We start from the raw sequence: 14,006 nt of genomic DNA, 5'->3' as shown, positions 1-14,006 counted from the left end.
CATGGCACAAGTATACATATGTAACAAACCTGCACGTTATGCACATGTACCCTAGAACTTAAAGTATAATAATAATAAAAAAAAACCCTCACCTCACTGGCTTTATTTCTAGTGGAAGAAAATAACAATTAACAATCAATATAATAAAAAATTATGCATATATTATGTCAGAAGATGATTATCACTATGCAAATTATAGAGCTGAGTAAAGACTACAGAAGGTGTTGGAGAAGGGATGGAGAGTTGGCATTAAATAAGATGTCCAGGAAGGCCTCGTCAAGCAGTGGTATCTGGTCAACAACTTTAAAAGAGGTGAGTTAGCAAGGTGGACAGTTGGAGGGAGAGCAGTTCATGCAGGAGTAACAAGCAGTATAAATGTCTTGAGGTGAGGGCAAGACTGGCATGTTCTAGGAACACTAAGGAGCTTGGTGTGGCTGGAGAGAGAGAGACACACACAGAGTAGGAGAGTAGGAGTTAGCAGGGCTAAATCAGGGCCTGTGGGACATTGTAAGGATGCTGCCTTTAACTCTGAGTGAGATAGGAAGCCCTGGGAGGGTTTTCAAATAATAAGTGACATGCTCTGACTTACATTTTAAAAGCACTACTCTGCCATCAGTGTTGAGAATAGCCTACCTTAGAGGGCTGGGGTTGGTAAACTACAGTAAAATTAGGCCATACCTATTTATCACATAATGTCTATGGCTGCTTTTGCGCTACAATAGCAGAATTGCAGAGTTGCAGCAGAGACCACGTGGCCTGTAAAGTCTAAGATATTTAGTTGACCAACCTCTGCTCTAGAGAGTCAGGGAGAGTATTACAATAATCCAGGAGTGAGATGACTGTGACTTGGACCAGAGTGAAACACTGGAGGTGATATAAGATGCTCAGATTATGAACATATTTTGAAGGTAGAGCCAGCGGGATTTTCTGATGGGTTAGAGATGGAATAACAGAGAAAAAGATTTTTGGTTTGAGCAACAGGAAGCTTGGAAGTACTGTTACTATGGAGTGGAGCATGTTGGGAGGGGAAAAAATCAATGGTTTCATTTTGGGCATATTAAAGTTTGAATATGTCCTGAGAACCATCCCTTTAATCATTTTATGAGGCTAGTATAACATTGATATCTAAAACTAGTAAGAACACTTCAAGAAAGTCAAACTACAGGCTAATCTCATTCACGAACATAGATGAAAAAACCCCAAACAAACCATGACCAAACCAAATTTAGCAATCTACGAAAAAGACAATATTTCATATCCAGGTTGGGTTTATTCCAGGAATGCAGGTTTATTTTAGCATTAAAACATCAATTCATATAACTCATCATTTTAGCAGAAGAAAACAAAAATATGATAATCTCAGTAAATTTAGAAAGTGGTATATGAAAAAATTCAACACCCATTCATGATAAAAACATTAGGAATAGAATGTATTTTTACTCCTAACATTAGAAATAGAATGCATCTTCATTAACCTGATTAAGGGTAGTGACAAGAAACCTAAAGTAAACATCTTCCTTAATGATGAACACTGAAAACTTTGTTTGAAATCAGAAATAATAATGATGGCCACTTCTAATAAATTAGAATTATTAGAATTAGAATAAATTAGAATAAACCACTTCTAATAAAAACTGGATTAAAAATCCTAAGCAACTTTATAAGAAAAAGAAATAGATGAAAGGAAGCTATCATTATTCATAACTGATATGATTATATATATAAAAAATCCAGATGAATCTACAGGTAAATGTAAGAATATAAAGAGATTTTTCATAATGTTGCTTGATACAAGATTGGCATAAAAGTCAATTCTACTTATGCTCTTGCAAACAATTAGGAAATAAAATTTAAAATATTATTCCATTTATGAGACCATAAATATGAAGTATATAAAGACAAATCCAACAAAAATATGTGTAAGACCCCCGAAGAAAATAAAACTTTTATTCAGAGTTATTAAAGAAGTTCTGAATGAGTGGAGGAACGTTCTACATCCATGGATGGAAGACTCAAATATCGTAAATATGTTAACCTTCCCCATATTGCCCTTTAGTTGCAATTTATTTCCAGTAAAAGCTCAGCAGGTTTTTATGTGTATCTTGGCAGGCTGATTCTGTGATGTACAAATAAATGAAAAGGGCTAAGAATATTTAAAAGGCTCTTGAAGAAGACAACTGAAGTTAGAGAACTGGACCTAGCAGATATGGAGACTTATTAAAACCTGTATTATTAAGACAGTATAGTCTTGGGGCAGAGATAGGCAGATTGACCAATGGAATGGAATACAGGATCTTGAAACTGGGGGAAGATCTTTTTGTTAGTTTTATTCCTACATCATATTTTTATGCTATCATAACTAGAATAAGTTTTAAAGTCTTATTTTCCAATTGCCTGCTGGTACATAGAAATATAAGACTTTTATGTTAATTTTGTGTCGAGCAACATTACTGAACTCTGTTATTATAATATTTGCTTGTTGATTCATTTGGGTTTTTACATACAAAATCATATCAGTTATAATTAATGACCAGCCAAGAAGGGGCTCCCCCGAAACATCCATTCACTCCAGTTTAACGGCTGTGGCGGAGGAGAGAATCAACAGCAACACAGGCTGTGCTTGAAAGAAGAGAAGGAAGTGGGATGCTCCCTCCTCCAACAGAGTCTTTCCAGGAAAAGCCATTCAAGGGCAGTGAGATCTTTTGAAGACCAGTCTTTAATAAGTGGTGTGATATAATATCATACTTCAATAATTAGAATCTGGTTAAGTGAGAAAAAATCACTGTGTGTCATACGCACAGTGCTGCCACATGGTTTGTGTTCAACAAGCATACATGTCCATCTCCCATCACATCTCTTCTCTCCACTCCAGGTCCGTACTTCAGAGAGATTTTTTTTTTTTTTCTAAGAAATGCCTTATGCAACACACATGCAGAACTTTCCAGGTGTAATGAGTGGTTATGACTCTGCGTGAAGCACTGTATTAGGGCTTGCCTTTTTCAATTCCAAGATGAATTTTGTAATGAAATAGTAAATAAACTGTTTTTGACATCGTATTCAGTGAAGTTGCCATGTCAAGTTTAAATATGAAAGGAGAGTTTCCCAAATGAGATGAATCAAGAAGTCATAGAAGATGATTTAAAAGTTATATATATAGCAGACCTTGATTTTAATCAAGTTTTAATGGAGTAGGCAGCAGTATTATTCAAAGCTTTACAAAACAAGTAAAAATTCATTCACATTTTAATGAGAATGTTTAAGGAATCAGACAGTTATTAGTTTTGGATGTCAAAGGTTGAATGGATTTCAAAATAAGACATATATATATAAAGTATCCAGTATACAAGTATTGATACAATATCAAGTATATTCTTGAGACTTAGATTCATGAATCAAGACCATTGTGCAGTGGAAAGAAATGTTCCTATCACAATGCTAAAACTGCATGACTTCCCCTGGAAGACTCCCTGTACCACCCTCCTTCTATGCTGCCTACCTGGCTTTACCTTCCTGCCCCTGTTCCCTTGGTACCTTAGTTATATCTCTTTCATAGCACTTTTCACACTCTGGTCATTGTTCTTTTACTTCCCTGCATCCATCACTAGGCCATAAACTCCCTGAGTGGGACCAAATTCTATTGGTTTGAATATTCCCAAGTCCTGGCATACAGTAGGCACTCAATAAATACTGGCAGAATGAGTTCACTGTAAAATAATAGAGGAGACAGTGGGCATTTTAGAACTTTTTAAAAAATTTCTAACATAAAACATTTAATTCCCTCTTAGTTTTGTGATGGCAGACAAAGCATTGGAATATATCCTTTCCTTTCTTTTTCCCTAAGAATAAATTTTTAGGGAGTTCAAATTGTTTTTCAACAGTACTTTGTTCAGAAGTGTGCACATCTGTTCAATCCTACTGAGTAAAATTCAGCAACAGCAGGTAAATCTGTGATAATTCTGTCTGATTTTCCTGTTGTTACCACCCTCCCATGGCCAAACCACATCGCAGCTCAAGTGACATTCATGACCAAATACTCTTTCCTACCCACTCTCTAAAAGTCCATTATTATTCTACTCACAAGTCAGTTCATATTTGTGAGCAAAATAACTCTAATGTATATAACGAATGCAACACATCTTGGCATCATTCAAGCCTTATGAGCACGGGTTACCATGCTTGCCAAAAGCCCATGTTCACATGAATGACAAGATTCATGTGGTGAGAGCCACCAATTACGTAGTAAGTTATGAGTTCAAGTAATATGGGCATATGGTTTATGACCTAGGTTTATTCTGGTTTTAAGGAAAATGGATCTAAAGAATAAAACAATACTTACACTGTTGGTTGCATTGTTTCTCTGATTTTTCTATATGCTAGTAAGGATGCAGATCCTACTGTCTGTATAATTAAAGAAACAAACAAAGAAAGCTGCGGGCTTCCAACAGAGGGTAACTGCTTGGGGGTGGGTGTCAGAGTAAGGGCACAGGGTTATAGCATATAATCACATTTGGCCACCAGTGAGGTTCTATCCCTCTTTGCACTATGAAATATCATCTGGCTCAGAGCCAGTCATGTAGAAATGGTTTCATCCTCAGACTGGTGAATAAGCAAATCAGAAATGGAATTAATTTACACTTAGGCAATAGTCCTAATTTTGTATGTGTCTGGTCAGCACAATAATTTATTTTTGAAATAAAAGAGAGTAAGAATCAATAAATAATACAGAGCTCAAAACTTCCAGAAGGTGCAAAGCAGAGACAGGACCCTGGTGATTTCAGGAAGTGCATGACACTTAAATGTATTATTAAAAATAACAGATTCTGTTAATAAACAGTTGGAACTGTTTTCATTAATCACAGCCTCTAAGATAATAAACATGTTTGGATTTCTTTAAATAGAAAATAAGCCAAAGGGAAAACATTCTGAGGTAGTGTCAGGAAATCAAAGGACAAAGCCCTATCTTTGTAAACCAAAGTAAAAAACGTGGTTGGAATTTTGGGGAAATGATTTTGCTTGTGGGATTGTCCTTAAGAACTTTTAGTTTCATTGAAAAAATTGTATCATTGAGTTATGTTTCAAGTTGAAGACACCCATCAGAACCTGATTTCCCTTGGCACCTCCCAAATTTATCATTACATGTATGACAAGTGTACAGGTGTTTTTGTCTTTGTGTCAATTGGGTTTGCACTCAATAAGCCCAAATGAAAAGTTTTTCTTTCCTGAGAAACTAAGGCCTAAGCTAAAGACAGCTATTTGAAAACATTTACCAAGAGAGCACATATAAATTAACACTAAGACAAAGAAATATGACCAAATAGACGTAAACACAGTGATTATGAGACCAGTAACCAAATACTTGCCATGTACTGCTCCAGACACAAAATTCTATTAAAGTTGTTAGTAGATGGCTCGTAGAAGAAAACAGAAATTATAGAACTATGAATCACAGGCAATGGCTTAGTTGAAAGTAAAACTAACAGTCTTTTAATTCCATGCTAGTTCATAAAACTCACACTCCGTTTTTTTTTGTTTCTTTTTGTTTTTTTTTTTTTTTAATAGATCCAGGGGGTACATGTGCAAGTTTGTTACATGGATACATTGTAGAGCGGTGGGGTTTGGGCTTCTAGTATACCATCACCCAAATATTAACCTTGATTTTAGTCAAGTTTTAATGGAGTAGGCGGCAGTTATCTAGGAAAGTCACATGACCTCAGATCATGGTTTCACATCGCCATAAGAGCAAGCTGATGTTTGAGACCCACGTGGTGAGCCGTACATTGCCAGATTCACTGAGGCATGATAATGTAGAACAGGAGCCCATCACCATGTGGAGAATGTATGAAAGACAATGGTTTATTTCCAATTCATGGAAATACATAGTTTTTTTCAGGCCACATTAAAGATTTTGCTTCATCACAATAAATAAGGGAGTGGTATGCATATCCTGTAGATAATTATAGCCACAAGAACTCTTACAAATAAGAAGTTATTTAGTAACTGTCAGCTTACCTGCTTTACAGGAGAAACATGCAGAAGGGTGAATTATTTCAGCGAAGTTCTACTTATCCAGATGCCCTAGGCTATGGGCTTCTGTAGGCTGCTCTAATGTGTTACAAAACCCTCTTGGGTGAACTGGGTGTGGATGCTGCATGAGGTTTTCATATACCTTCAGCTCCAGAGCCAACTTCTGATATCAAGACAACCCTCACTACTCATTTTTCTGTACCACAAGATATAGAAATTCTGAGAATTTTTTGAAACCATAGTTATCTCTCTTTAAGAGATCAGAATATAAAAACTTAGGGGCTGAGATAATAAAGGAAAAACACAGGTATCTGCATAGAAACTGATATGAAAGTGATTTTTTTGAAAATATATGTCTTTTTCTCAATCAGTTCTATATTTTTCATCCTTAGCATTATGTCACACGAAATTCTATGATATTGACATGATAGTGACATGGAAAAACCAAAAATGAGCTCTAGAGACAGGTAAAAAGTAACATAAATATCTTCTCTACAAATGCTGCCTGGTAATCACAATAGTGAAATATTTTATTTCGCCTAAAAGCCTCTTAATCTTGCAAACAATGTCTCAAAGTGGGCTTAATGCATATTTAAAAGGTATTTTATATAAGCAAGAGGCTTCTAAAAAGAAAAAGGTAAAGAAGGTATTTTAAAAAGGTATACTTTAAGAATAACAGAATCCTCACATTTTATTTAAATAAATACATATTTTGTTTCTGTTTTTAAACAAATCTAAAATAGTATTTTCCTTCTCCTGAAAAGATTTATCTTTGTTTAAAGAGAAGATTTTTAAAAAATTTAGCACATAGGTTATATTAACATTTTCCCTGAATGATGGAGTCAAGCCACGAATGTATTATCAAAGTTCCGTGAGTAACACATTGCCTAGAGGGCTATGATATTTCTTAATAGTTAACAGCTTCTAAAACAATCTAGTCACCATTTCATGATTAAAGGGCAAGGGTATGGGTATTGTTGAGGAAAACTAGCTTCAAATTCTAGATGAAAAAGTCTGTTCACACTGGTTTTATTACAGCATGTTCAGAAGATGACAAGTATAATTTTCTTTACAATGCAGGCATTGGGGGGTCTTTTTTGTTGTTTTAATGCTCATAGTAGCACACTGGCTTTGCTAGATTGATCAATACAGCATGGGCCCATGGAAAATATGACAAAGTGGGAGACATTCCACCTCCATAATTATGACTAAAATCAAAATTTAGTTTTTTAATGAAAAATGAAAATGTTTGACCATGAGGGACATGTAAACACTGAGACATGGAAGTATCTCTAAACTTGTGTTTGAGGAAAACATGAGATGCCAGGCAAAGCATGTTCTAGCTGAGTTCTATTCTTGAGACTGTGTTCGTGTGGGCAGAGAAGATGAAGAGCAGAGAAGCAGGGGCTCACCTGTATTCTCCAAATGTCCCATCATCTTCCTTCATAGGCTGGATTTCAGGGTCAGCATGGGCATCTTCCTTTTCTTTAACTAAAAATGTCAAAATGATATGATTTTCTGTTGATCCTGTTCTTTCTTATTCAAAGTCCGTGAGAGCATTATTTGAGATATACAGCAGTGAAAAATAATTCTATACACAAGTGGATGTTGTATAACCATATATATTGTGGCCACGCATATATGTTGGTGTTTTATTTTTGAGGCAACCCAATAGAATGTACATTTATTAACACATAAAGTTGACTAGTCTCTCACCTGATAAATAATTTTTAAGTTTCTAAGATTTCTCCCTATTTTACCAATCTATTTATTAACTATATTAATGGTTGCAAATTGTTTTTGTAAGCCTATTCTTTCACAGATTTTGTTTTCTTGTCACTAAAGGGAAAATGGTCAGGTAAAGGAAATATAAATTTAATGGGTCTGCTAAATTGAATAAAACATTACTTTATACGGAAAGCAATGTCACACATCACACTATGAAGACTTAGTTCATGCATTACTTCCTCTGAAAAACTCCATGCACCTTCCCTGCAACTCTCCCTTGCCAGTTGGTTTTAGGTGTTACTTCACCATCCATAACTTATGTGGAGTCTAAGAAAGTAAACTCACTACTGTTTTCAGAGAAGATTGATTTACTCCTCCAAATGCCTTATGATCGTTGACAATGTTTAGGTTGCCATTATATAAAAAGGGATCAAAAGTCATTTGAAGAGAAACTCCAAACTCATGGCTCTGGGAAGACATAATATTACAACCTACATGATTACCCCCATTATTTCTTTTTAGTTTAATGGATTATTATGTAGCATTATAAAGCAATTTTAATCTTTCTTTCTTACCTGGATATTTACCACCCTTGTTTCTTCTGATGAAGCAAACAATCAGCAAAATTAAGATAAGGAGAGCGACAGCACACATTAGACCAATGAACCAGCCCTGAGTTGCAATATCCACCTGCCGGCTTGCCATCGCTGGAAAATAAATCAACGGTGTTGGTGGCAGTAGGTTAAGGGGAGATGGGAACTGCTGCAGTCTCTCAGAGTAAAAAATTGCCACGTTATGTGAGCTTTCATATATTTTGCATGTGGCCCCAAATTAGGATCTGTCAATTATTAATCAGAAATTATATAAATACTTAACTTTGAAAAATCTTCATTCATTAAAAAAATCAAATAGAGAAATCTGAATGATGATAACATTAAATGCTAACAAGCCCTGGTGAACATTGTGTTCACAGTTATTTTCACTATATATTCTCAATAAAAACAAATTCCCAAACCAATTATTTACTGTTAACAGGATACATTTTACGTTAAGTACAATGAGAAAAATATAAAACTGAGTTTTAAACAGAACAGAATGTATACATCTAATTGAGTATTTTCTCTTCAAAGAAACTGCTTTTAGAGGCTAAACTGTCCTTGCAAGGTTGTTGTCATTTTCGATATTTTTTAGAAATCTGTTAAAAAAGAAAATGGGGCCGGGTGCGGTGGCTCAACCCTGTAATCCCAGCACTTTGGGAGGCCGAGACGGGCGGATCATGAGGTCAGGAGATCGAGACCATCCTGGCTAACACGGTGAAACCCCGTCTCTACTAAAAAATACAAAAAAACTAGCCGGGCGAGGTGGCGGGCGCCTGTAGTCCCAGCTACTCGGGAGGCTGAGGCAGGAGAATGGCGTGAACCCGGGAGGCAGAGCTTGCAGTGAACTGAGATCTGGCCACTGCACTCCAGCCTGGGCGACAGAGCAAGACTCCGTCTAAAAAAAAAAAAAAAAAAAAAGAAAATGGTCCACACAAGAAACCTTTCCAGATCAGAAAAACAGCTGTATTGTTTTATATAACATCTCAATTTGCACCCAAAATATTACTTAGATTTGTTATTCACCTCATTCCTTAGATTTGTTATTCATCTCATTCACAAGAGTTGGTTCTGAGTGGAAATTTCTGAAAAACCAAATCTAAGGATCCATTCAAAAGATTGGCATATCTCTCAGTCAGTGAAATCATTATTTGCCCAAGTGACCAGTTTGAAAAGAAAGTACTCACTTATGTGTATACATATCCTTTCAGTGTTCATCTATTCTGTTTAATAAATGTGAAACCCCTTATTCCATCAGTCATAATATGCAAAATTTCTAAGAAAACCACAGAATAATTAGCATTTTGGGTATTATTTTAAAGTATCAATCTTATGGGAAAAAGTGCAGCATCAATGGCTATTCAGACATGCCCATGCAGATTTGCTTAATTAACTGGCATAAATTCTTTTTTAAAAGACCTTTATTTTCTCGCTTTTGACCATAATCAAGATAAAACATTTTCTTCTTTTGACTCCATAAGCATGCTTATATCATGCTTTTAATTTGACTGAATTTCTTCTGAATATATTTTACACAGTTGAGTTAGATGTGTGCGATCTCTGGATGCAGAAATAAACATGACTATGCATATCCCAGGTTCTGCCAATGTTGCAAAAATAGCATCTCATTGCCTCTTTTTCTCCATATAAAGTTTAGGGAGAAAAAGGAAACGCTAAAAATCAAGTGTGAAGAGGAAGGTAAAAAAAATATGGACATATGTAGAATAAATAAAATGAGAAGCAAAAATACCTTATTTGAAATACAAGTCAAAGGCTGGTAGCCTTTTCCCAATAGGCCCTCATGCCTCATTAGTTAGCGAAGTTTTGAGCTGTATCATAGCCACATACAAGTAAAGCACCAGTTTAGGTAGTCTCCCCTTGCCATACATATACCACAGTCATGATGATGAAGATGAAGACAATGGTAATAACACTGATGGCTAACAGTTTTGGACCCTTACCATAGGCTTGGCACTGTGCTGAAGGCATATCTCATTTAATCTTTACAACAAGTCTCTGAGGTAGGCATCAGGAATAAATCCATGCCCAGAGAAGATTAACAACTTGCCGAAAAGTTGGAACAACCTGTGTCTGACTCCAGAAAATATGCCACTAGCCATTATATTACACTGCTGTAATGCATTCCTAAAAACAATCCAGATATCAAATCTGCAAAAGTCTTCAGTTAAAGAATAAAATGCTATAGGCACTTCCTATTCTGAGACAGGCAAAAAGGTATTAAAGTCATCATTACATCCGCTTCAGCAACATATTTCTTTCAATTAATGCCTGGTCTGTGCTTTTTCTTCAAAACTGAACCAAAAACCAAACGGCATTAAGTCTCTTAAGCATTTGACTAAAGTTAGTTCTTGTTTTTAGTGTGCTGATTTACAGCCGTGTCATAATAGATTCAGCATTTACATTTTTCATCTAATTAAATGCAACTAAAAAGGGAAAAACAAGATACTCAGGTAGCAGCAGAGATATTGTTCTACAAGGATGGTGACTGCCAAAATCGAACTACTGACTGGCAGTTTGCTGCTATGCAACCATGCAAGAACTGGATGGATGTTTGATGGGTGGTGTACAAAATCCACACTGACTTTGAGTTTCTGCCTCTATGTCTAAAGAAAAAATATTTCACTGCCCTATTATTTAAAATAGGCAGACACAATATGGTAATAGGTGCATGTGTGCACACACACAGTCACATTCAGGCACACACAAGTACACCAGAAATTGATATAAAACAGAAACTGTGTAAATGGAATAAAAACTTCTATTGACTTTCCATCCATAAAATAAAAGATTTAAATTCCAGAATGATTAAAAGAGGCTTCAAGCCTTTTCAGGACAATCCAAAATCATCTGGGACATACAAATCCAAGCCATAACCACGATCATGCACCACAAACACACACACACACACACACACACACACACACCTTACATAGAGAGAATTAAACCTTTGGGGGTTTTCCTTCTAGAGTCAGTTTCAATGGGTGGGTATCACCCATTGAAGGGCTGGGTAGGGCTGAGTAGCAGAGTAAAAGAGAATCTTCACTATCTGAATTTTTTAAAAAATAAAATTATATTCATGTATTATTTGAGTAATCCACAAAATGATAAATTAAACACATATAAAGAACATGAAAATAGAATGAGACTGGCTTTGTTTTCTGTAGGTCAGCTTTACAACAGTCTTCTGCTCTGGTGTTGCTTGCTGTCATGGATATCTGTGCTCTGTGGTAGGAGGTCTCTGAGGAAAATGCTCTTGAGTCCTCAGAACCATAGAATCAACATAGAAGAGAGAGAGGGTGAGGGAAATGGTTATTTGTTCTCTACTATTTATGAAGAGTGCACTATGGATGAAAATGTCCTGTTCAAATGCTTAGAAGTATTTAGGAAGAGCAAAATGTGACCTTAACCAAAGTTTGGAGACAACTGACAAAAAACCTGTTAGGCCTCGGGAAAACAAATCTGTTTTAAATCCTTTGTGATGACAAGAAAGACTGGGTAATTGAGGGACACAGGTAAAAGAGGAAGGGGACGAGGTGGATGGCATTAATGAGAGGTCAGATCTGGTCATACCAGATGGGGTGGCACTAATGAGAGGTCAAACGGGGGCAGGGAGTGGCTCTAATGAGCGGTCACACGAGGTGGGGTGGTGGTAATGAAAGGTCATTCCAGTAGTACGGGGAAGAAGCGCAGCATCAGGACACCGCCTATCTCGTTTGTTTTGCAGTTTGTGCCCTAGGAAAAAAATTAAGAAATATACCTTAAAAATCCAGACTATAAAAGGGAGAGATGGCGTAATGGTAGGAAGATTCATGAAACAACTGTAGATGAAAGTTGAGTCTAGGGTCCTAAAATTAGCAGAACTCAGAAAAAGAGAGAGCCAATGATATGCTTTCATGCCAAACACTGACATCCTTACACCGCAAACCCAGAGGGAGGAGAGGAGAGGAGGAGCAGGACCAGTGGCTGACGGTGGTTTCACACTGGAGTTAACCCAGCAGCCCCAAAGGATGGAGCACTGTGAACTGGGAAAAGGGAGGCCACGTAATGGTAAACTGAGGCATTCTAGAACGCTAGCAGCATTTGCTCTTACAGGTGATGTGTTAACTAAGGTCACTAGAGTTGACTCAATATTTGTTCTTTTTAATACATTTATATGTAAAAAGTGACAAGAACTGGTTGTGACCTTGTCCTGTCTCTCTATCATGGGCTCACAAGAAGGTCCACCTATCATGATTCCTTACCTTGAACTATCTGGCAGTTGCTGCTGGAACTGTAGGCATTACACTGCTGAGTGAAAAATCATTTTCTAAAGGAGTTATCTTTTGTCCTAAAAAGGACAAAAAATGCTACAACTTGATTTTGAGGGTGAATCTAACTTTGGCTAAAGTCACTTTTTCCTTTCCTAAACATTTCTAACAATTTTAACAACAGGTCATTTTTATACATAGTAGATTCTTCATAAATAATCCAGAACCAGTAACCACGTGCAGCCTGCAGGGGTCCAGAATCACTGACTGGATATACCAAGTGTTGACTGAAGCTGCTCTTTCTGAGACAGCCTGTCCTCCTTAGCCTGTGGACCTTTGGGACCTTGCAGTGGGGGTATAGTGAGGGCCTTTCTTCTGGAGATGGAAGGACAAGCTTCTAATCCCAGCTCTATCAAGTTACTACTGGGCGACCTGGCAGGTACTCCACCTCTCTGACTTGAGGGGTAAGTGGAGTAATAATGATGCCTACAGCATAGGATTGTTGTAAGGACTGAATGAGAAAACCACTTCCTGCTGTATAGGAGAGCTGACTAGATGCTAGTCCCATTACTATTATTAGCATTCCAGCTATATATGAAGATAATATCTACTTGAGCTTTTAGCATTTTGAAAATAAAAGTTATCAATAACAACAAACAAAAACCTTGTAAACTAGCTATGAATTGATTAGATATTCCCCTTTTAAGTTTAACACACAGTTTTCCTAGCACTATGTACATAAATGGATATGAAATACAAAAAACAGAATAACAGAAAATGTGTGGTTTTCTTAAAACATTATGATTTTAGCAAATGAGTATCTTTAAAATATAGTTTAATACATTATTGTTGGTTTCTTTTTTAAAACCGCTTATGATTTATATTTTTCTAAAATGTAAAACCTGACTTTAAAAATCATAATGCTTTGTTAATGAAAGTCACAAAAAATACATTGTGTAATGTATTCTACAGGATATGCACATTTCTTTAAGAATGCATGCAGTGACTGAAAATAACATAGGGGTATGAACCGCAGAGTGAACATGTACCACAAACAACTCTTGTTGAAATGTAAGTAAGCAGAGATTGTTCTCCATCTAGTGAGCAAATATGAATGTTTTTGCATTTCACATGAACATTTTTCTTTATTTTAGAAACTTCACTTTTTACTTGTATATTTTGATAATATTCACAGAAGTAAATATATACAGGCAGTAAAATTTGGTGTGATAAAAAATGTAGCATATGAATTGTACAAGTTCTTGTTCCATACAAATGTAATAATATCTGTATCAGTTGTCTAAGCAGACTGCAGGGTTCTGCTGGGTTGTAGGCCATTTTGAAATAAAGAATTGTGACTTTCTTTTCTTTTCTTTTCTTTTTTTTTTTT

General features: G+C 36.2%; 1 protein-coding gene across 5 annotated transcripts in view; it reads right to left on the bottom strand.

Annotated features, from left to right (window-relative positions):
- The window catches only part of NRCAM (neuronal cell adhesion molecule), a 326,614-nt gene that overhangs the window by 9,678 nt on the left and 302,930 nt on the right, over nucleotides 1-14,006 (bottom strand). For all 5 annotated transcript variants that reach the window (XM_011948188.1, XM_011948189.1, XM_011948191.1 and 2 more), the window contains 2 exons: nucleotides 8,328-8,459; nucleotides 7,437-7,515 (listed from right to left, as the gene is read on the bottom strand). In XM_011948188.1, coding sequence (XP_011803578.1) covers nucleotides 7,437-7,515; nucleotides 8,328-8,459 — 211 coding nt within the window. The remainder of the gene's footprint in view (nucleotides 1-7,436; nucleotides 7,516-8,327; nucleotides 8,460-14,006) is intronic.

The sequence above is a fragment of the Colobus angolensis genome, unplaced genomic scaffold, assembly GCF_000951035.1.
Source record: "Colobus angolensis palliatus isolate OR3802 unplaced genomic scaffold, Cang.pa_1.0 Scaffold275, whole genome shotgun sequence".
NCBI classification, from domain to species: Eukaryota; Metazoa; Chordata; class Mammalia; order Primates; family Cercopithecidae; genus Colobus; species Colobus angolensis.
The sequence above is the reverse complement of the archived record's forward strand: the minus strand, read 5'-3'. Positions and strand labels throughout refer to the sequence as shown.